Source organism: Neophocaena asiaeorientalis, unplaced genomic scaffold, assembly GCF_003031525.2.
Source record: "Neophocaena asiaeorientalis asiaeorientalis breed wild unplaced genomic scaffold, Neophocaena_asiaeorientalis_V1.1 scaffold503, whole genome shotgun sequence".
Taxonomy (NCBI): domain Eukaryota; kingdom Metazoa; phylum Chordata; class Mammalia; order Artiodactyla; family Phocoenidae; genus Neophocaena; species Neophocaena asiaeorientalis.
The window spans coordinates 1,464,638-1,488,895 of NW_020173710.1; the positions used below are offsets into that span (position 1 = coordinate 1,464,638).

Consider the following 24,258-nt stretch of genomic DNA (forward strand, 5'->3'; position numbering starts at 1 on the left):
CTGCATCGGCAGGCGGACTCTCAACCACTGCGCCACCAGGGAAGTCCCAGAATAGTATATTTTTGAAGCTGTGGCAGATTGCTAGTTTCACATAAACTAGATAATTAAATGGCATCTAATACTGTTTTGACGGAAATGAAGTAATGTTTCGTGTTTGTGTGTGTGTGTTTGTATATATATGTTTGTTTTAATTTTAGTATGGAAGAGAAACTGAACAGCTGAACAAACTCAGTAGAGGAGATGGAAGACAGAACCTCTTTTCTTTTGACTCGGAAGTTCAGGTATTAATGATACATTTCTTTAATCCTAGAATAGTTGCTTATTCAGGTAAACAATGTCTGAAATGTTGAAATCACTGATTTTTGCACTACTGGACATATCTATTGCTTTATACTTGTCTTGCTTACTTTGAACAAGTAGCTTAACAGCTAACTTCACTAAGAGGGCTAGCGTATATACAAATAGTTTGGGACAACATATATATGTATATATTTTTTCTCTCAGTTCTTTATATTCTTTTCACTTCATCTCACTCCTCAAAATGGATAAATTAAAGAGTCCTTAACAATGGTTTCAGTGCTTTTAACCCATTAAATACAATTGTGATCCAGTAGCAGTGAATATCTACAGTGTAAGGAACACCGAGTCATATGAGACGTGTTTATTTTCCACTTTTGATGTAGGCCTGTAGAACTGGGATAATTTTCATGTATCTCACTTTAACTGGAAAGCGGTGCAGGGAGGTGCAGATTTATGTGCACATGGGTATTCTAATCTCTTTCATGAGAGTGAGGCACTTTTTGTACTAAGATATATAGGTAGTTAATATTTAATTCCATGATTTTTTTTTACCTCTTTAAAAATTTTTAATTTTATATTGGCATATAATTGATTAATAATGTGTTAGTTTCAGGTATATAGCACAGTGATTCAGTTATGCATATACATGTATCTATTCTTTTTCATATTCTTTTCCCATTTAGGTAATTCCATCATATTTTGTAATTAAATTGCTGAGTTTTTAAAATGGAAAAATTCTGCAGTGTATAAATATTACAGATATTTTTCCTAATGGAAACTGTTTCACAAGAAAATGAAATTATTTGAGGGAAGATGAGTGTTTTGGTTTTCTTTTCAATTTTTCTACATGAGATTTCTAATTAAAATCTGTGGGATTTTTTTAATAGAAAAGTACGCATTATATAAGCATTACAGTTTTTTCCTCAGTGAAAATATGTCAGTACAATATAAAATAATTTGGGGAAGACTGATCTTGTTTTCATTTCTTTTTGCTTCATACAGTTTTCTTTTTTTTTTTTTTAAAGAGGAGCCTCCTCTGATTTATTTTAATAAATTTATTTATTTATTTTTGGCTGCATTGGGTCTTCGTTGCTGCGCACAGGCTTTCTCTAGTTGCGGTGAGCTGGCGCTACTCTTTGTTGTGGTGCACGGGCTTCTCATTGCGGTGGCTTCTCTTGTTGCGGAGCACGGGCGCTAGGCGCGTGGGCTTCAGTAGTTGTGGCACGTGGTCTCAGTAGTTGTGGCTCGCGGGCCCTAGAGCGCAGGCTCGGTAGTTGTGTGCCACAGGCTTAGTTGCTCCGCGGCATGTGGGATCTTCCCGGACCAGGGCTCGAACCCGTGTCCCCTGCACTGGCAGGCGGATTCTTAACCACTCCGCCGCCAGGGAAGCCCCCACTTCATACAGTTTTCTAACTAAAAGTTTTTAGTCTGAAATGGAAAAAGTATATAGTCTGTAAATAATGCAAAAGTTTTTCCTTAATAAAATACCACATGAGAAAATAAAATTATCTGGGGAAAATTTGTTTTAAACGTTCTCTCCCTTTTTCTCCATAGCACTACTATATTATTTGCGTAAGTTGTATGAATTAAAACAAAAAGGGGTATAGCAGGCCTTGGGAATGTTAGTTCTAAGATACTCATTCAGAAATTTACTCATTCCAAGCATGTCTGAGCCTTTGATCCCACCCCTCATCAGCATGATTGGGCTCTAATTGAACATGTCAGACTCTTTGATTGTATACAAAGAAGCCAATTGACTGTGGTTGAAACTCAATCTAGTGTCTTTAAAAAATCTGTGGTGTAGTGTTTTTGTGGTCATGGAACTGAACTGATTTTATGTTTGAGTTGTTTATCAGTGAGCTACAGTGAGAGAAAAATTCACAGTTGCAATGAAAGTTTGACAGAAAATTGACTTCAGTGTTGGTTATGGAAGGCAGTTTCACTACAGAGAAATCTAGGTTGTGTGTGTCGAGTACTTTTCTAGGTAGGCAGTGTCATCCTATAATATCGGCTGTCACTTTTGGCCAGAGTTCAGTGTTTAGAGACGTGTTTTCTTCCACTGACCGTAGAGAATAAAGAAGCACTGGGGAATTCCCTGGCGGTCCAGTGGTTAAGACTCCATGTTTCCAATGCAGGGGGCACGGGTTCGATCCCTCGTTGGGGAACTAAGATCCCACATTCCAAGTGGCACGGCCAAAAAAATAAAAAATGTACACGCCTAATAAGCATCCCCCAAAGAAGAGGCAGACAAAAAATTAAAAAAAACACAAAAAACAAAAGAAAAGAAACACTGACTGAAGGGGGTGGCTCCAACTTTGAACTACTGAGGATGGCCATATGTCCCAACATTTGCACTCTTAGGCCTCAGAAGGGAAAGGATTTGGGGGCTGGGGGCGTTTAGTCCAGCTTCTCTTCACATTCCACCATCTGAGTGAGCTAGAAAGGAGAGCAGATAAATGGGCGGAAATTAGAATTGATCTCCATGGCAATGACTTGCCTCCGCTGGCTCCACGGATAGATAAGTGTTCAAGAGGGAGCTGTCTAGTCCCACACATTTGTAGATAAATAGACTCTGGGGGGAAAATCGTGCTTTCAGGTACGAATATTATATTTTAGGCCCTTTGAAGGAGAATTTTGTCAGTGATGTAGGCAGGGTCAGAACAGCTATAATTATCCAAGACTCTTCAGTCACAATACCTGTTTTGGCTTGAAATACTCAGGCAATTGAGAAAAATTCTTATGTTTCTTGGCTTGAGTTTTCCATACTGGCAGTGTATTCTGCTCGGATTCATCCAGTCATTTCCCATCTACCCTGTCTCTGGTCTTCTCGAAAGTATAGTAAGTTGTCCCACAGTATATACTTTTCCTCCCATTTGTGCACAGAATGTGAGTCCGTTCAGACCATTAGAATGAACAGATGAACTCAGATCTCCTGAGCCGTGTGAGCTGAGGAGGAGGATTCTGTGAGAGGAATTCTTTGACTCCCAATATCCTTTTTTATTTTTTAAAAAAATTTATTTATTTATTTTTTGCGGTACGCGGGCCTCTCACTGTTGTGGCCTCTCCCGTTGCGGAGCACAGGCTCCAGACGCCCAGGCTCAGTGGCCATGGCTCACGGGCCCGGCCGCTCCGCGGCATGTGGGATCTTCCCGGACCGGGGCACGAACCCATGTCCCCTGCATCGGCAGGCGGTCTCTCAACCACTGCGCCACCAGGGAAGCCCAGTATGTAGTTTTATATAGGGAATTAAGGAAGGTCTTTCTGTGGAAATGCCAATTGATTGGACACTTGAATGAAATGAAGCCTCACGCTGGTGAGGCTCACCCTGGTAAATAAGCCTTGCAGTTATCTTGGAGGAAGAGGGTTCCTTACAGAACACCAAGTGCAAAGGTCCTGAGGTGGGATTATACTTGGTGTGCTGGAGAAATAACCAAGGAGGCCAATGGGACTGAACAGAGGTCGGGGGGAGGATAGGAGATGAAGTCAGAGGAGTGGGGTGGAGGGTGAGGTCGGGATTTCTCTCTATCTGTGTTTGAACCTTACTATAAAGGGGCTCTACAAAGCCTTGTTGAATTAAAAAAATAAGAGTTCAAATGAAGAATGGACAGAGAACTGTTGGATTTTGCAATTTTTACGCATAGATCTATATTCATATAATATCTATTTTGGGGGGGAAATGATTCATATTACGTATTTTGTAGAGGTTGGACTTTTCCGGAATTGAACCTGACATAAAGCCATTTGAGGAAAAGTGCAATAAACGTTTCCTGGTAAATTGCCATGATCTAACGTTCAATATCTTGGGTCAAGTTGGAGACAATGCAAAAGGACCACCCACAAACGTATGTATGAATTTTCCTTCTACCTCCATTAAACCAGTGCATTAAGGAAACTTCTTCCTTATTTTTTTAAGATTTTTAATTTTGTTCTGAGAACTAATTTACTGCATGCAAATTCCATTGCTACATGTTACGATAAGTTTGACATGGAAGAATTCCATACATGTCTTTCTTTTGCCAGAATAGGAATGTGTTTTCATCTTGAGAGGACTCATGAAAGTCTTACCTATTCAAAATAGCAGGTAGAGTAGGTAGGCTCTTTACATTCAAGAGGGACATGTCTCAGAGCGTGGAAAGTCCTCAAATTTGTAAATTCTACCAGAGAATATGACTTCTGTGAAATTGACTCATAGCCATGAGTAAGCAACACCAAAGCCATGGAGGAACACAGATGCTGTGCAGTCAGCTCCACCTCACTCACTATTCTCATAGGGTAAATTCATTCTGTTCTTCACAGAAAATTCTAATTATTAGCTGTCACACATCACTTGAGCTGCTTAGGAATACTTGAAACTATGAATGTAAAATCGCCAAAGAGACTGCATTTTATGTTCATCTTTTTGGGGGTTCTACTTTGTCTTTGAGAAATATCCACAGTGATGATTTATTCTCTAAGAAAGTAGCTGAGATGCACTAGCAGACTTTCGGTGTGTAAAGGGTTAATCTGTATGCCATCTGGCCTGAAATTTCTCTTTGTGACCAGCTTTCAAATGCCATCTGTGGAGAGGAATCATGTCTTCCAAAATTGCTGATGGAGCAAAGCTTTTGTCAAGTAATTGGATGTTCACTGATATTAGCTCTTATTAAATGTATAATCCAATAAGCTGTAACATAGCAAAAGGGAAGATTTATTTCTGCTCTGTAATACCGGCATTATTTTGGGGTAATTTCAATAAGCCTATGGAGAATTAAAATTTATTCATAGAACAATTGAAGTTCTTTAAATGTGGCTTCTGATTTCTATGCATCATTTTAAAAAATTTATAACTTGTGAAATTATACCTGACGGAAGTTAAAACTTCATAGTCTGTTATTTAGAACGCTCTTTCTTATATGCAAATGAGCCACAATGCAATTTTAGCTAAATGTTGAACTCAGAGGAATTAAAAAAAAATTATTTTGTAATTTGTGTCCCTCCCCCCACCCCACCTAAAATAAAAGTCATAGTTTAAAAACGTAATGGTTTTCATTCCCAGGTTGAACCCTTTTTTATAAATCTTGCCTTATTTGATGTGAAGAACAATTGTAAGATTTCAGCTGACTTCCACGTAGACCTGAATCCCGCATCTGTCCGTGAAATGCTGTGGAGCCCTTCAACCCAACTGGCTAGTGATGGAAACTCAAGAGGTTCTTCACCGGAGTCTTTCATTCATGGAATTGCTGAATCTCAGTTACGCTACATAAGGCAGGTAAGGAATGATCTTTTAGCCTTGGCAGCGCATTCAGAATAAGAAACAGAAACACCCTTGGGTCCCTTCGTAGTTTCAGGCCAGTGTTTTCATGGGCATTCCATCTCTTGTAGGGTCTGTGTATAGATGTTTTTCTGGTGACTGAAGTTGGAGGGGAAAAAAAGGAAACCAGCAAATATGCTAATAATACACTGGTGAAGTGAGGCCGTGATGTGAATCTCAAAGGAAGTATTTTGTGAGATGGAATGCAGATGACACAGACACACCCCTGTACCCCTGCGCATACTTTTGAGCAAGGCAATAAGTACCTGTAAGACTCGTTTCTTTGAAGAAAAAGTTGACCCTACAATAACCTTCCCTTCCTAACTCCCATTCCCATTCTGAGTAGGTAGGTTTTTTTTTTTTTTTTTTTTTTTTTTTTTTTTTTTTAAAGCCCCTGAGTAGGTAGTTTTAATGGAGCATAAACTCTCTTTATTCAAGGAGTTCTTGTGTCACAGCTGTAATGCTACGCTCCCCTATCCTATCTGAGGCAAAGAATGCCCTTTGGAAGGAGCCTAACAGTTCCGTGGCATTTTGACCTCTGACCAGACTGGACGCCATAAGAGGTTAGGCAGAGCAGAATTGATGGTCTGCCTTCTAGACTTTTGCAACTGAAAGGAAACTGGAGTGTGGCAGAGAATTAAAGTGGGAAGAAGCAGAACAAAGCAGCTCGCATTGTAATGAGATTTCTTTTACCCTAAATAAAAATGTTCCTTTTTCTTCTGATTGTAAAAATAAATACATTATCACGTAGAAAATTCGAACAATACAAAAAGTAATAAGGAAGAAAGTAAAAATCAGCACCTATAGACGATAACTATTAACATTTTGGCAAACATCTTTGTAGGTGTCTCTGTTGTGTATATATAAACACACACACGTTGTGTATATCTTATACAGACTGTATCATAGTCGTGCTGTTTTATACCTACTGTATTTACTCAGCATCCTGTTTATCACCCTGTATCACTACCTGGATCAGTCACATTCTTATTAAAGGCTAATCCGTTATTCCACTGATTTAGCTCATTAGGATATCTCTAATTTGGGGATATCATAAAGAACACTGCATTATTGCATCCTTGTGCTTATGTGTTCGCTCACTTGTTGAATTATCTCCTTAGAATAAATTTCAAGCATTGGGGTTTTCAGGGTCAAAGATTATGCTCATTGATACAGATTGCCCAATGGTAGGGGCCTTGACACGTGCTGTCACTCACCTCTGGGCTGTGGATCTGTGGTCGTTTTTCCCCATGTCGCTCCTCGTTCCCTTACATCCTCTTAGTTTGTTACTCAGGCTGTGGTTGTCACATACTTGAACGTTCCACTATGACGGCCTATGCCTCTAAAAGAGAGATTGAGCAAGACAGTATTACAAGTATTTGAGAACCTGCTATTGAATTGTATGTTTAAAATTTTCCACACAGTGTCAAATAAGTCCTTCTAAGCCAATGATGTATTTGCTGCATTAGTTCAATGTGCTCAGCTGTCTGTCTGTTCAATACAAGAAGTTTTAAATTGTGGTTTCAGGGGTCATCCCACCTATAACCTAGGTCAGGAAGAAATTCAGCATTTTTTGCATATCTCTTGTGTGCCAGAATTTTCCATTGGTGTCTCATGTAAACACCATTGTCTTGTGAAATAGGCTAATTATTGCTGTTTTGCAGATGAGGAAACTGCTGATCAGGGAGGCTAAGTAAGCTGCCCGTCATGACATGGCTGGTAGTGGTGAAGGTGGGATTTGAGCCTAGGTCTGTTTGAAAGACCTCAGTCAACAACATTAGGAAGTATGTAATTAAGTGCTGAAGTGTATCACACAATGGGAGTGGAGGAGTTTGGAATGTGAGGAGGGGTCAAGGGTCAGGAGTTGCCTTAGAAGACTGCATAGAAGATGTGGGACGTGAGAGAGGCTTCAAAGGAATCGGCAGCGGCCTCAAATGGCTTTATCATTTTGCACCCTTGTTCCAGATCAACTAAAGATACCAGGAAGCGGTCATTTGCTCCGATATTTGGACATTTTCTTTTGAAGAAGGCTTTTTCTTCATCTTCCTCCCATTTAGGACTAGGATGCAGTACTGTGTAGGGAGAGACTGGATGTTAGCAGATCTGAACGCTAATCTCAGCTCATCAGATTTTTTTCAGCAATTTTTTTCCCCGTATTTCTCTAGGTACTTTATCTGTATAAAGTCATTTAATTCTTGCCACACCCCCAGTAAAGTAGGTAGGTCCTATTCCTATTCCCATTTTATAGATGAGGAAACTGAGGCACAGAGCAGTCAGGTGGCTTACTCAAGGTCACAGAGCTACTGAGATGAGGAGCATTCCCCCCTCTACTGCACTGCTTCCCTGTCACCCTAGAGATGGGGAAACAGCCTGGTTCCCCAGCATTCCTGGAAAGGGCTCTCTGGCAACCCCATCGCCTCCACCAAGGCTGTTCGAGGGGTGGCATGATCTGTAGAAAGAGGCCACTCCAGGGCTTGGTGGACAGTGGGGGCTGGCGGGCCGTTCTGCTCCTTGGAGCAACAAGGTGACCACAGGAAAAGGAGGAAGCTGGGTCCGTTGAATAGTTTTGCCTTCCTGCCGCCAAACAGCCACTGTGATCAGTTACTTCACTCCCAGATGCCCTGACAGAGCTCAGTCCCCCGTGTCCCCCAGACTGACCTGTGGCTTGTGGGCTCCCCGCCGGGGGGCAGCAGGTGTTGGGCGCTAGTGGAAAGGGGCACTCTGCCGTCACATGCCCTGCCGTGCTCTGGGGGCTAAGTGCTGCGGACTGGGCTGGGGGGACCTGGCCCGTTCTTTAGAGGGAGGGGGCAGTGAAGTGGGTGAGAGTCACCCTCCGGCGGGGGCAGGCCCATCCATGCCTCCTTGGTGGGACAGGAGGGAAGGGCCAGAGGCCTTGTCCTAAAGAGCCAGACTCCCAGCCCACACAGGATTCCTGGGTGCGCTCTGGTTACCCTTCTGTGTTCCGGGGACGGGGGAGAGCTCGAAGCTGGTGGGACAAAAGGCGAAGCAGCCGCAGAGAGTCTCCCCCTGGACCGGAATCCTGGTCACTTGAACAGTGAGCATCTCTGTGCCTCAGCATCCTCATCTGTAAACTGGAGGTAACCACAGTACCTGCATCCAGGGTGACTGTGAGGCTCAGACAACGTGTGCTGTCCCTAGAAAGCACTCGGCCCTGTACCAGGCCTGCCGAGTTGGCTCAGTAAGACGTGGCTGCTATTAAGAGCAGTAGTAACAGTGATAACAGATAAACGAGTGAAAGCAGCTTCCTCTTATCAGTTGTCAAATCCTTTTAAATGATAATATTCGTTGCTCGCATCAGTGTGGGGAAATGGCTGTGTGGGGGAACAGCTGGAGTACTGGGCATGGGGAACAATAGGCGCTCAGTGAATGTTAGCCATGGCAGTAATTGGTGTTACTGTTCTCGTCAAGCTGTATCGCGTGAGATGCTGGAAGCCTAGGTCAAGAGGCTGAGAGGCTGTGTATCGTCTGGAAGCCCTGGCTGCAATCTTCACCCACTTACTGCGTGAACGTCTCTAAGCCTCAGTTTCTTAATCTGTAAAATGTGTATATCGTAGTGCTTGCGTTCAAGGGATTTTATGAAGGCTGAGGGAGATGGTGCACGAAAACTCTGTAGCACAGTCATGTGACAATCAGAAAGCATGAGATTGCACTCAGGGTGCACTGCTCAGCATACCTTCTGCGGGAGCTGCTCTAGCAGTCTGCCAGCTGCATGTCACAGCCTGGGCAGCACGCTCCTGGCAGAACCAAAAATCATGTTCTGTGATATTGGGACGCTTTGGGTTACTCTGGCAATAACCAGGTACCTAATGTGCATTACTTCATTTAATCCACTCAAGAAGATTACGAAAGCGCTCTTACTCTCATCATCCCTCATTTCATAGATGGGCAATCTGAGATGTAGAGAGGATACGACTTGCCTAAACCCATAAATGGTGGGGTCAGCATTTGAACCCAGGAGATTTGACTCCCCGAACAGTTTTTGACCACTTTCTTCCATGCTTGCTGCTTGGGAACTCAAAGCTAAATCAGCCATAATCCGGGACCCTTAGAAGCTGCTGGATTTGGGGGAATTACTTAGCGTCCTACACTCGGTTTTCTCTCCTTTCCTGTCTACCTCAGAGGGTTCTTTCTGGAACAGATGAGCTACCGTGTCTGAAATGCTTTGAAAACTGGAACACGCTATCTTAACACAGTTGGTAATATACCAAGCAGAAAAATAAAACTTGGTAGAGTCCCAGTGATGGATTTTTACACTTGAATTCATTTGTGTGGTGCTTCTTTAAGCAACGGACATAACCAACTAACAGGCTATTTGGAAGACATTGTATTTGGAAGGAGCTGAACTGGAACAGGAGATGATATGCTTGTTCCACATGCCCTCAAAGAAAACTCATGGAACTTGGGTTGCATCTACATTAGTACCTGAGATAAAGTGTTTGGGAACAAAAGGAGTTTCGGATCCTCTGTCCTCTACCTTTACGCTGAGAGCACCAGGGCTCTTTAACTGCAACAAAGGAATGGTTTCTATAGGATGATTCAGTTTTTATGTTATACAGAGCAGTAAAGTATTTTCTTCCTTCTTAGCTACCATCAGTAGTAGTTAAGTGTGAGTGAATTGCCCTGGAGTTACAGGCAGTTACGTTTAAAAATGCATATCCGGTTCCACTTCAGAAATGCACGCTATTTTTGCACATGCCGCTTAAGCCAAACAATACACGCCGTACTGATAAGGCCTAAGGATGCACCTCGCAAACACCGCCGAACACAAGAGGCTAAGCAGCCAGGGTGACACCTGTGCTTTGTGGACTAATAATACACGTGAAATTGGTGACAAAATAGAAAATCCATTTTGAAAGGAGCATTGGGAGCCTGGGAAACTGTATGAAGCTGTATGAAAGGAAATGCTATCTATTGCCAGGGCCCTGGACATGATCCTACGTTGAAAATCAACATTCTGTGCTAAACACACCACTAGGAATCACTAACCAAACAACTGTATATATGAGGTTACATTCAAGAAAAGTCTAACGGAAGGAATTTTTTCCAGGGAATTTTCTCAGTGACGAATCCACATCCTGAAATTTTCCTGGTCGCAAGAATTGAAAAGGTACTCCAGGGAAACATCACGCACTGTGCGGAACCCTACATCAAAAATTCCGACCCGGCAAAGGTATTTATAAAGATCGTTTGTGAGCATTTCAGCCTGATGTAGAAATTGCCTTTTATTGGTATTTTAAATGGTATCATCAATGATTCCTCCCAAAAGAAAACAAAAAACAAAAAAATCCCGCAACGTTCTCGCAGCATGTGGTATTTTCTGAGAACGTTGTTTACTATGTGAGTATGCATGCTAAGGCTTGAACGTGACTTTTCCCCTTTTTCCTTTATGTCCTTTTTACATGACGATCTGATTTTTGCTTGTTTATCAAAGTAAGAGCTAAAGGCTTTTAGGCAACACCTGTTCATTGATACCGTATCCTTGGCAATAGCTACCCTTCCTTTACTCCCAGCCCTGCAATACAGGCTTAGAATGTCAGAGCTGGGAGGATAAAAATGACCCAGTCCTGCAGTTTCCAAATGCCAGTCTGTACTCAAATTTACTCCTATCTGTGATGAAATGAGAAAAGAGAGACAAGATAGTGAGCCATTCATGAAACTTCAGTGTATTTTATTCGAAGGGCTGTCCTTTATTCTGAGATTTTTGCCCTTCCTACCTTTTAGACATTACACCTGTCTGTCTTTCCTGAAATGTTGGCGTATGAAATGGCAGGGATTGTTTTTTTACCATCCAAGGGCTTTAAATGGCAGCCTTCAAAGTCGGCGACCCATAGAATCATCCAAATTTCTGGATCATGAATTCCAAACTTTTGGAAATTATTGATCTAATTCTCTCGTCTCATTTTATAAATGAGAAAAGTGAGGCCCAGAGAGGGAAAGCATTTGTGGCACAGTTCACTAGCGGCACTCCAGCTGCTGAGTATTTATAAGAGTCGATCTGTTATATGTAGCATTTAGCTGTGTGTCCAAATAGTGTTTATTAAGTGGGAGATGCTGAGGAGACCTGTGACTAATTTGTGGGAAAAGAAACTCTGAACAGTATAGATAAAAGCCTCTAGCATTCTGTATCCCTAGGGGTGAGCTTACAGCCAGCGTTTTCACAGCCTGTTTAGACTCTGTAGGCAGTTAATCTCCTTTGCCATCTCCCAGTGCCTGTGCAAACAGCAATTCCTGCCCACGCTAAACTAATTGCATCGATTCTTGGTCATTTGGCTTTTATCTTGGGAGTAAAAAGGTCAGCAGTACCTAGAACAAACTTCTCCCAAGAATGATGAGTGTCTGCCTGCTCACGTTGTGAAAGGAAATACACATTAAAACTGCTTAAATTTTCCCAGTAGTGGTCTTTGGTGCAAAACATGCCCTACATCTATTTTGTCTGTCTTGTGATATCTCGATGAGGGCTTTGTTGATGAGAAAACACAGAACCTTTAGGAAATACTTTCATCTTGAAAAGTGGGTGGCTGATGTGTGTTGTGTTTTACCTGCAGCTATTTCTATATATTGTTTTCCTAGATTTTGATGTTTTATATCAGTGAGTTGGGGCAATTATTTTTCTGGGTGAGTCCCTGGTAGTTTGAACAAATATGATCTTGTCTTCTTATTTCTGCCCTTAGACAGCCCAGAAGGTGCACAGGACAGCTAAGCAAGTGTGTAGCCGCCTTGGACAATACAGAATGCCCTTTGCTTGGGCTGCCAGGTTTGTACAAATATAATCCTGACCCATCTATTCACGCTCATGTGTAAAGTTGAGGGCTGTCGTCTTTCCTAGTAGCATTTGGAAGTCTGTTTCTGACAAGCCAGTTACATCTTGGGACACTTGGGATGTGTCTCAGTTCATTCGGACTGCTATAATGAATTATTATAGACTGGGTGGCTTAAACAACAGACATTTATTTCGTACCCAGAGGTTAGAATTCCGAGATCAGGGTGCCAGCATGGTTGGGTTCTGGTGAGGACTGTCTTCCAGGTTTTAGATAACCAACTTCTCCTTGTATCCTCACATGGTGGAACGAGGGCGGGCTAGCTCTCTGGCCTCTTACAAGGGCACTAATCCCATTTATGAGGTCTCCATCCTCATGACCAAATCACCTCCCAAAGGCCCTACCTCCAAGTATCACCTTGGGGATTAGATTTCAACAAATGAACTTTGGCGGCATGGGGCCGGGTGGGGGGAACGATACAAACATTCAGTCTGTAACAGGATATAAGAATTCTTTCTCTTAGAATTTGCTGTGCCTCAAAGACCTTTCACTTTTTCAAATGTCTTTCTTCAGGGAAATTTTCTTTGGCTTGGGTTACTGATCTGACTGACACCACTTAATTTTATTGCATTTTAAAGCAGAGCTTATTTGCTAAAGTGATGGAATTTTTTTTCCAGAAAACCAGAAATTGTAGTGAATTATGTACAGTGTGCCCACTGTTTCAGAGTTGGCTGGGTTTATGCTTTGAAAAGCCATCATAGAGTAATTCTGAAAAACATACTAAAAATGAGAAGGCGAAGAATGCTGTCGTTAAGTGCAAGTGTGTAATTAATAGATTTTCTTGCTTTCTGATGACAAATTTGGCAACCCCTTCAGGGGTAGTCTATTAGGAAGTGTATTATCTATACCACATATCTGATGGTGGGTTACATGTTTTTTCTCCAGATCTTGCAAGTCTACCTACAGTGATGACTTAAAACATGCTTCTTGCTTATTCCCCCTTTGAAGTACAAGTTCACTGGCTTGTTTGTGGTACAGCCTGTACAGCTCACTGGGACTTCTGGGGAAAGAGCACCATGTTCTGAATAATTCAATCAGTTATGTTCAGTGGGTGCTGAGGAGTAGCATAAGGATAGGACATTCTAAGTTAATTAAGTCTTCTGTCACTCTTTATAATCATTTCATTTGGGGGAAGGTCTCAAAATGCATTGTATGTTGGTAGATGAAAAGGCACCTTGTCCTTGTTTTGCAGACTGGTAAGAATGATAGCCAAGGATAGGTCAAGGGCAAAGAGTAGTGGAGGGTGGTATATTTAGGCATTATAGAAGGTGAAATATGGCCTGTAAATATAAGCATACTTAGTGATGCTCCAGCTGCTGCTGCTGTTATTATTTATAGGGATTAAGTGCTCAGTGTTATTATTTATAGTTATTATTTATAGGGATTAAGTGCTCAGTGTGGCAGAGGTCTAAGTGTTTAATGTATACTTCCTTAAGAGGTGGGTATTGGGACTTCCCTGGTGCTCCAGTGGGTAAGACTCTGCGCTCCCAATGCAGGGGTCCCGGGTTCGATCCCTGGTCAGGGAACTAGATCTCGCATGCCGCAACTAAAGATCCTGCACGCGGCAACGAAGATCCTGCATGCCACAACTAAGACCCGGCACAGCCAAACAAACAAATAAATAAATACATACATACACACATACATACATACCCCCCTCAAAAAAAGAGGTGGGTAGTATTCTCCCCCATCTTAGAGACGAGGAAATTGAGTCACTGAAATAAAAAAAAAAATCCTTGCCCAAGTTCACATGGCATGTGTGTGAGTAGGGCTCAGCGCTCATGGCATCTGAGTTCAGAGCCCACTCCGGACACCTGTGGCACACTGCCCCCCGCCCCCCTTCAGGCCATAGCAGTAGCTGCTTGATGCTGATTTGCCAGTAGAAAAATAAATTTTAAAATCTTCAAAGTTAGAAGCTTTGATCCTCAGTTCTGATGTGGAATTATGCTGTTTTCTTTCTGCCTGAATTATTTTGGTTGTCAGCAGTAGCAGGAACTCACTCTAAAGGCTTGGCTGGGGTATTTAAAAGATGTGTGATAAAACCCCTGTTTACTGAAAATAAAGGAGGTATGCTTAGAAGTAGGAACAATAGTTAATGCCTATAACCACATTTTCAGCGGTTCTGCCGGGGGAATTGCGCTTCTGGCCGTAGCTGCTTCCAGTGTGTCGGGTGCTTGTACATTACTTCCCGATTTAGCAGTAAAAGAGCCGCTTGAAAAATGGAAGAAGGGGAGGGGGAGGGAATAATTCCAATTCATATTGGAAACTTTACATATATATTGTAGACTCTATAAACTGATCTTAAATATCTAATTCAATTTTGATCAACTTTATTGAGAGGTAATTTACCTTTGATTAAAATTCACATTTTATATGTCCAACTTGATGAATTTTCACAGATATTTACAGTTATAAAACTACCACCCTAACCAAGATATAGAACATGTCTGTCACTCCAGAGAGTTTCCTCATATTCCTGTCCAGTCAGCCGTCCCACCCACACCCAGGCAACCACTGACCTTAGATGACTTTTACCTATTCTAGACTATCATATAAGTGGAATCATGCAGTATGTACTCTTGCATTTGGTTTTTTTTTTTAAAGACCTTTTTTTTGATGTGGACCATTTTTAAAGTCTTTATTGAATTAGTTACAGCCTTGCTTCAGTTTCATGTTTTGGTTTTTTGGCCACGAGGCATGTGGGATCTTAGCTCCCCGACCAGGGGTGGAACCCGCACTCCCTGTATTGGAAGGAGAAGTGTTAACCACTGGACCGCCAGGGAAGTCCCTTGCATTTGGTTTCTTGTGCTCAGTCTGTTTTTGAGTTTCATCCATAATGTTGTATCAGTTGTTCATTTTGAGTAGTATTCCATTGTAAGAATATACCGCGATTTGTTTGTTCACCTGTTGATAAATATCTGGGTGGTTGCCAGTTTGGGGCTATAACAAATAAATCTGCTGTGAACGGTCAAGTACCATGTGGAAATATGCCTAGGAGTGGAATTGCAGGATCAGAGGGTAGGTGTATGCTTAACTTCGGGAGAAGCTGCCGAATTATGTTCCAAGATAGTTTCACCATTTTCTACTCCCACCACCACTATTTTATCTTAATTTATCAACACTTTGGAGTTAAAAAAACCCCTTCTGTTCCTGTTTTAGACCCATTTTCAAAGATGTTCAAGGTTCTCTGGACCTGGATGGGAGATTTTCTCCTTTGTATAAACAAGACAGTAGCAAGCTTTCAAACGAAGACATTCTCAAGTTGCTCTCAGAATACAAGAAGTAAGTGTTTGGGAGTTACTGCAGTAGATCAGTATAATAGATGAATTATAATTCCTTCAGATTCTGAACGTGAGTCATATATGGGAAAAATCAAATGCTTCGGAGCATTTGGATTTTGGAAGCGTTTGGGAGTTTGGATGAAGTATAACCAATGCACTTCTTAATCATATTTTTAAGTATAAAATATTCTTATCTTACATCTAGGCCAGAGAAGACCAAATTGCAGATTATTCCTGGGCAGCTAAACATCACAGTAGAATGTGTTCCTGTGGATTTATCAAGTAAGAACTTACATATTGCAAATAAGCCTACAGAGCTATTATGCTTGAATCTCAGGTTTTTATCTTCTCAGTGTTTTTCTTGAGGTTTACATGGTATATTCGTTTCCTAGGGCTGCTGTAAGAAAGTATTACAAACTGGGTGGCTTAAAACACAAATTTATTCTGTGGTTCTAGAGGCTAGAGGTCAAAATCAAGGTGTCAGCAGGGCCATGCTCCCTCTGAATGCTCTAAGGAAGAATCATTCCTCGCCTCTTCTAGCTTCTAGTGGCTGCTGACTCTCCTTGGCATCCTTTGGCTTGTAGTTGCTTCACTCCGATCTCTGCCTCTGTCCTCACATGGCCTTCTATTAAGAACACCAGTCATTGGATTTAGGGCCCACCTTAATCCATTATGATCTCATCCTCCTAGCTAATTACATCTGCCAAGATCCTATTTCCAAATAAGGTCACATTCTGAGCTTCTAGTGGACATGAATTTTGGTGGGACGCTGTTCAACCCAGGACACGTGGTAAATAGTTACAGATTAGGAAGTGAATTGAGTTGATTTTATCAGGTGCTGTTTCATGTATTATATATGATGTTGTGAGTGTGCTCCAGTGAGTTTCTGCTCCTTTTGCCTTGGATAAGTTTCATCAACGAAGGGATCCAAAAGGAGGAGAATCTCTTTTCTTGTCTAAAGAATCTATGATCTCAGGAGACACAAAAGACAATTTGCAGGAAATAAAATGACTTCTAAATCTTTTTAAAATGTCCAGTCTCAGTAATTATGCCACTAACACAAAGGTAAACATTTAAGCATTGGGATGTTTCTGTTCAGCTATCAGATTTACAAAAATGAAGTGGAACTGTCTAATGCTGGCTAGGTTTTGGCCAGGCACCATCCCCCATCACGAGTAGGAATACAATTTGGCAGTAGATATCCATGAATGTCCGTAACTAAGGTATTCCATTTCTGAGACTCTGTCTAGCCATTTATTCACCGAATAAGCATTTATTGAGTAAACTGTATTGAATACTTACCAGATGCTTTGAAAGTATGGAGATTACAGTCTAGAATGAATGACAGACATTAAACAAGAAATAAACAAGAAAACAAATAAATGAATAATTTCAGTCTGTGGTTGGGCAGGCTGCTTTAAAAAGGGTGGCCAGTGAAGGCTCACCATGTGACCCCACCAGCATGTGGTGATTGTGACTGTACATTCTGCTCTGAGGGTGTCACATATGTAAAGACCTTGAGGTGGGAGTTAGCTTGGTTTGTATGGACAGAAACGGAGCCAATGTGGCTCTAGTGTAGTGTGTGACGGGCACAAGGGAGAGTAGGAGATGAAGTAGGAGAAGTAGGAAACATCACGTCATGTAGAGAATTGTAAAGACCGTGGTAACTCCTTAAAAGACTGAATTTCATTCCAAGTACCATGAGAAGTCACGAAAAGATTGAAGTAGGAGAGTGGCAATTGACATTTTAAGACATCTAAGAGTACAATGGCTTATTTTTTTCCTAAAGAAATAATTTGAAGTGTAGACAGGAGTTTATGCATAAAGGTGTTCTTTGCAGTGTTGTTTATGTGGGGTGCGGGGATTTGGAAACAACCAGAGCCCAACACTGTCAGTGTGGTTAAGGCAGTTATGGTATCCAGATACCATGAAACTTTATGCAGCTATGAAAAATGATGTTTACAAAGAATTCATGAAATAAGACATCAGATAAAACGCCAAAAAAAAAAAAACAGGATAAAGTTCTGTATACAGTGGGATTTTTGTGTTGTTATATAAAACATGCATAGGAAGAAGACTAGAAGAAAATATGCCAAAATAGTAGTAGTAGTTATCTCTGGGTAGTGAAATGATCACTTGTTTCCTTGTACCTTTACTCTGTACCTCCAGATATTCTGTTGTAAGTATCGCTATAATAGAAAGCCAAACCCAACGAAAAATATTGTGTCCTCAGGTCTGACTCTCCGGGGTCTTCCTTCTCCATCAGTATTGCTCTGTAGCAAGGACCAGCAGTCTTAGAGCCCCTTAAGTGTATGAATAACCTTTACTACAAGGGGCTACCTCAATAACATGTGCTGCTGCTACACCTCTCTGAGGCTTTGTGTTTTCCACTTTCGGGAGGATTGAATTTATTATCGGTAACACATCATAAGATTTGTAGTTTCAAAAGGCTACCATTATTTCTTAAGTGAAAATTTGCACCTGCACCCAAGTTAACTTTTTAAGAGTGACTAGCCATGAGCTAATTGGCATAAATTTACTGTTACTTCCCTGATACCAATAGAAATTTGCAGTGAAAGCTAAATTGCAGTCACAGGAGGAAAAATGTAATGGATTTCTTTGCAGAGTTTAAATTTGTCAAAATTATGATGTGTTATATTTGGCAAATCACTCTACGTTGAGAATGAAATAGCAATCCACGTTTGGTTTGAAGGGTTTCACTAAAACCAGCATCAGGCTACTTACTCCTACTTGTTCTTCTGGGTCCTTAAAGTGCTTGTGTAACTTTTTGTCAATCACTAAGAATTCTATTTGTTAAACTGCTCTCTGAGAACACAAAATCATGTATATTTTTATAAATGCAGGAATGTGTTAATGATTGTTACATCTTTGCCTGTTCTTTTTTCTGCTACAGACTGTATTACGTCTTCATATGTGCCCCTGAAGCCTTTTGAAAAGAATTGTCAAAATATTACTGTGGAAGTTGAAGAGTTTGTGCCAGAAATGACAAAATACTGTTATCCATTTACCGTTTACAAAAACCATCTATATGTATACCCCTTGCAGTTAAAATACGATAGCCAGAAAACATTTGCCAAGGTACACAGTGTAAACTATACGTTTTGGGGTGTAAAATGTTATTTATAATTTTGTTTTGTCACTCATTTTGAACGATGAATCATTTTAGGCAAGGAACATCGCGGTCTGTGTGGAATTCCGGGATTCGGATGAAAGTGATGCTAGCGCTGTAAAGGTTTGTTTGTGATATTGATAAGCATGCATTTTTAGTAGAGATAGAGATTTTGGTACGCGGTAGTTCTGTATGCTAAGTTTAATGTGTTTAAATGTCGAAGAAAATGTACTAATGCGACAAATGTTACATCGTCTTCTCTACTCTCACACATTAACTATAAGAATGCGTTAAATACTAAGAAATAACAAAATGGGTTAGGAGCATATATAGCTTTAAAAATGGGTAAGCTTCATCTGCCAGATTTTTGCCTTTGCCCCACTTTGATTTTGCATTGCTCCAATGCCCAGTCACAAGGTCGTTTTCTCGTGACCTGACAGCTTATAACGGTACCATCAGGGGAGTTTAAACTCCTTTCTCCTTGAAACCTGAACGGGCTTCGAGCTGACAGAAGCACAGCATAACTGCTTTGATCTGAGATATGACTTCTAGTCTGTGGCTGGCCAAATGGTGCCTCCAAACTTGAATTAGTGATCCACGAAAAGCATCTCAGCATTATCTGATACGGCAATCCTTAAATACCTGTCACTTCACAGTGCCCTTACATTTTCACTCTTTATAGCCGCTTTTTACTTTTGGCCCTTTAGCCCATAGCCCATTAATCAGAGGCCTGAGAGAGAAGTCAGACCGTCTAGCCATCACAGAGTGTTTATCTGGCTTCCCAACTTCTCTAGCTTGAGCCTAAATCAGACAGATGGATGGCAAATCTTCCACTTAAACCACCTCGGGAAAGAGGCTGGAATAGCCCCAGTTAAGTCATTGAGTGGTTAATAGCTCTGACCCTTGAAAAGAGAGTTTTTTCACAGAGAAAGCTAGGTTAAATTAAGAATTAGCTGGCTCAAATCAGGTGTATGTTCTCTGATTCTTCCTTCAGTGGAGATGAGAATAACATTTTCTTCGCCCCCATGCGGTATCCTTTTTTTTTTTAAAACATCTTTATTGGAGTATAATTGCTTTACAATGGTGTGTTAGTTTCTGCTTTATAACAGAGTGAATCAGTTATACGTATACATATGTTCCCATCTCTATTCCCTCTTGCGTCTCCCTCCCTCCCACCCTCCCTATCCCACCCATCCAGGTGGTCACAAAGCACTGAGCTGATCTCCCTGTGCTATGCGGCTGCTTCCCACTAGCTATCTATTTTATGTTTGGCAGTGTATATATGTCCGTGCCACTCTCTCGCTTTGTCACAGCTTACCCTTCCCCCTCCCCATATCCTCAAGTCCATTCTCTAGTAGGTCTGTCTTTATTCCCGTCTTACCCCTTGGGTTCTTCATGACTTTTTTTTTCTTAGATTCCATATATATGTGTTAGCATACGGTATTTGTCTTTCTCTTTCTGACTCACTTCACTCGGTATGACAGACTCTAGGTCCATCCACCTCACTACAAATAACTCAATTTCGTTTCTTTTTATGGCTGAGTAATAGTCCATTGTATATATGTGCCACATCTTCTTTAGCCATTCATCCGATATCCTTTTTGTATACTTAAAGATTCTTAGGTTACCTCTCCGCAGTGCCTGCAAATTGCCTCCATGACCATATTTAAAGAGAGCTGGCGTTGCACTCACGTGGAGTGTCACTTTCATTTCTTAGCTGGCCCGGAGGCTAGCTCCGAAGTACCCGAGTGAGGCAGTTAGGACCTTGGCACAGTGACTCCATATATTCATCCTTGAACTTATTAGGCCTATGGAACTGAAAAGCTCACACTAGAAATGAAATCGGATCTTTCCATGGAACCATAGAAAGCCTTCCATTAATTTTATTGGTGTAACAGCAAGCTGGTGACTCTTAAACTGTGGCTCATAGAGTGAGAGAACAGTAAGCTAGTCTGTAGCTTAATGGACATTCAGTTTCTAATTCCTCGAGGCTAGGAATGGATCTGCTGTTGGTTCTATTTTGTTAACTCCTCGCCTTACCCACTGCACAGCGAGCATTCAGCAAATGTTGCTGACCGACTGAGGGGGAGCTGCTCATACTAAGAAGTGCAAATAGGACGAGAGAAGTAAGCTTTCCAGGCCTGGTTGGAGAGTGTTTCCCTTCCAAATGATTAGAAGTGTTCAGCCTCTTACTGTCAGCTAGGTTGGAATTATATTTCTCAGATGGCCGGAAATTCAGAAGCATCCATGCAGCCAAGTAAGGCGATGTCTGGGGTGGTGTCTGGAGTGACTGTAAATGATTTGGAATTTACAGGTTCATGGTGAGAGCTGGGTGGGCTTGGCCGTGACCCTGGGCTCACAGATGCCTCTAACTGTATGTGGTTCCCTAGCATCATGTTTAAAGAGTGGCATTGAGAGTGGTGACTCTGTTTCCTTCTTTTGCAGTGTATTTATGGAAAACCTGCGGGGCCTGTTTTTACCACAAACGCTTATGCTGTTGTATCGCATCACAACCAAAACCCAGAGTTCTATGATGAGGTAAAGCGCGTTATTTTGACGTTTACAAAACCCAGTGGTGGCTCTTCTTTTTCTCTTTGAATCACTTCCAATATTGTGTCTGCACTTTCACTCGCTGAATGTTTTGCCCCATGAAAATAGAAAATGTCACTTCAGAACGAGGGGCCACTGCCTGCTTGGTGCCCTTTGGCGACAGTGGAAGATTGGCCCACAAATTGAAGGGGCTCTGGCGTGAGATAACGTAGGAAACAGACACCACACTGGAACGGGGACTCCAGCCCTTACTTTGACAACAACTGGCTCCGTGACCTTGAGCAAGTCACTTCCTCTTTCTGAGTCTCCATTTCCAAAGCTTTAAAATAAGAAATTTAGAAGGGATTTTCTGAAGGCCCTTTTAGCTCTTTCTTCCTGTGGTCCTGCGTGGGAGGGTGCAGCCTCTCTGTAAGTGAAATGCTCTGAGAGACACAGCGGCGTGGCTGGGTCCCCAGAATCCCACTGGCTGCACTGAATGCCTCAGCGCAATGTAGACAGAGGGGGCTGGCGCGGTCTCCCGGCCTCCGAGCGCCCTTCCTCAGTCTGCCTTTCTGACCCTGTCCCTGCCCCTTTCCTTCTTCCCGCTTCTCTAGCTCTATGTCTCTGTGTCCTTTCCAGTGTCTCTCTTAGTGTCTCTGTCACAGCCTCTTCTCGTCTATGTGTAGCCGGCTTATCCAAATCCGCAGACTGCTTTTGATGGCTACGTGTCTCCATGGAACCCAGATGCGTATCCCAGGCCAGAAGCTCTGCTGTTTCTGCTTCTCGGGTTCCACGTCTCCATCCCTGGCTTGGTCTGAAACCATCCCCCCTGCTGTCCTGATTTCCCCAGGCCCAGCTGCTGTTGTATGGAGGCCTTAAACCCCAGCCCGAGGCTCACTCATTCCTTCTCAGTCCAGTGCCCCTACTTTCTCCGGGGATGGAGAGGAGGGTAGTGGGACTTTGCATTTTCGCCACCCAGGGAGGGAGTATGTCCATATTGATGTGCAGCAGAGCGTTAGATACCCAGATGGTCTGGATGCTGTGAATAGGCATATTCTGTGGTGAAATATACATACGTACAACAGAAATTAGTTATAACACCAAAACCACGCCTTGTGTGAATGATAATTAGGCCAGATGTCCCATCACCAAGCTGTTTAATCCATCCCTCTCTATAACCAATGTCAGTCACTAGAGAAAACTTGTTCATGTAGTAAGTAGTCCACATTACCTTTAGGAAATGGACTTTTCAAGCATTCACTATATATTAACCAGGAAAGTGAGTGTGAGCGTGTGTGTGTGTTTGCATGAGTTCCTGTGCAAGTCCACGTATGTGTGTTAAATCAGTTAAATCTGTAATCTCTCTCCCATACACTTCCCAGGAGGCATTACAAACAGGCAGTTGGGTCCTGACTGGAAAAGTACTTGCAATGCTTGTTTTAAAGTATTAATTTTTAGTGTTAAATTCATGTGTCAGGACGATACTTTTTATTTATTCAAGAGTAAGGTTGTGTTCTTCTTCTAAAGAAATTTATATAAACTGTAATTTGTGGATCCCATAATACCACAGTGACTTTTTGCTTGTTTATTTGTAAAGGCTTACTTTTTTCTTCATGCAGAGGAGGGCAGTGATTTCGAAAAAAGCAGCCTTTCAAATTCAATGCACATTGTAGATGGATTGCATTCACTGACTCACATTGAGTTACAGAGTATCCCTGGGCTGTAAGGATGTGGTTTTGATCCAGTGTTTCAGAAAATCCTGCTGCAAAGTTGAATCCAGGAGAATCCACTGGACTCTCCAGCAAAAGTAATAAATCAGCCCTCACAACCCAAGAGAATATTGTTGTCAAACTGTGAAACTGACCAGAAAAGCATTTGGAATATATTTAAATCATATCTATTATTTGACCACTTGGCTTGTGATTTAGAAAAGTATGTCATTGGAAAAGTATGATGAAACAGAGCTAAAGGTCTGGCAGTCCAGCTTGACAATGAAAACAAAACGCTATGTGTAATTTTGCTTTCATTTCAGATTAAAATTGAGCTTCCCATTCACCTGCATCAAAAACATCATTTGCTTTTCACTTTTTATCATGTAAGCTGTGAAATTAACACAAAGGGAACAACCAAAAAGCAGGATACAGTTGAAACTCCAGGTACGTGTGCTCTTTAAATGTCTCTCTCTAGAGCTATTTGAAATGGAGTTGTCTTGGCTATATATAACCTCTTTTCATCGAGGTACAGACCACTTCCCCTCACCAAAAAGTACATTTCTGAGTTAAAAGTTCGTTGGTGAAAGATGAATTATATGTTCGTTTTATCCATTATTTCTACCCAACGTCATGTCCAAATGCTTGCCAGTGTACTTAGACTACCATAGGCAACGTAAAGAAATATTGCCCCTCTCAGAGAGAAACCCATATTATGATGCTATGATGCAGTGTTTTTGTCATTTCTTTCACGTAGAATAGCCCGGCAACCAGAATTTTCCAGTTCTGCTCACTGAGAAGAGGGACATGAGCCCAGAGCCATGGGCATTTTTGAACCTGAGGGAGATTGGGGTTCTAGTGAGAGGAGGACAGGTTTAACGAACTTGAATAAGCTTTGGTAGTAAAGCTCCAGTCATGATCTCATTCAGCAAGGCTTTGGATAAGCCAATGGGAAGCATCCTTAGGAGAACATAGAAGGCCCTAAGAACATGGCCTGTGCCACTCCCACCATATCAGTATCAGCACGCCCTGGGATTCAGATCCAAGCTAGCCTGGACCAATCTTTATTTTATTTATTTAATTAATTATTTTTATTTTTTAACATCTTTATTGGAGTATAATTGCTTTACAATGGTGTGTTAGTTTCTGCTTTATAACAAAGTGACTCAGTTATACATAT

At 41.7% G+C, this 24,258-nt stretch overlaps 1 protein-coding gene across 1 annotated transcript in view; it reads left to right on the forward strand.

Moving 5' to 3' along the window:
- The window catches only part of DOCK11 (dedicator of cytokinesis 11), a 176,312-nt gene that overhangs the window by 67,607 nt on the left and 84,447 nt on the right, over positions 1-24,258 (forward strand). Inside the window, exons 11-21 of the mRNA XM_024750587.1 lie at positions 198-281; positions 4,002-4,142; positions 5,336-5,548; positions 10,659-10,781; positions 12,283-12,365; positions 15,589-15,711; positions 15,916-15,992; positions 18,625-18,809; positions 18,898-18,963; positions 21,286-21,378; positions 23,402-23,525. Coding sequence (XP_024606355.1) covers positions 198-281; positions 4,002-4,142; positions 5,336-5,548; positions 10,659-10,781; positions 12,283-12,365; positions 15,589-15,711; positions 15,916-15,992; positions 18,625-18,809; positions 18,898-18,963; positions 21,286-21,378; positions 23,402-23,525 — 1,312 coding nt within the window. The remainder of the gene's footprint in view (positions 1-197; positions 282-4,001; positions 4,143-5,335; positions 5,549-10,658; positions 10,782-12,282; positions 12,366-15,588; positions 15,712-15,915; positions 15,993-18,624; positions 18,810-18,897; positions 18,964-21,285; positions 21,379-23,401; positions 23,526-24,258) is intronic.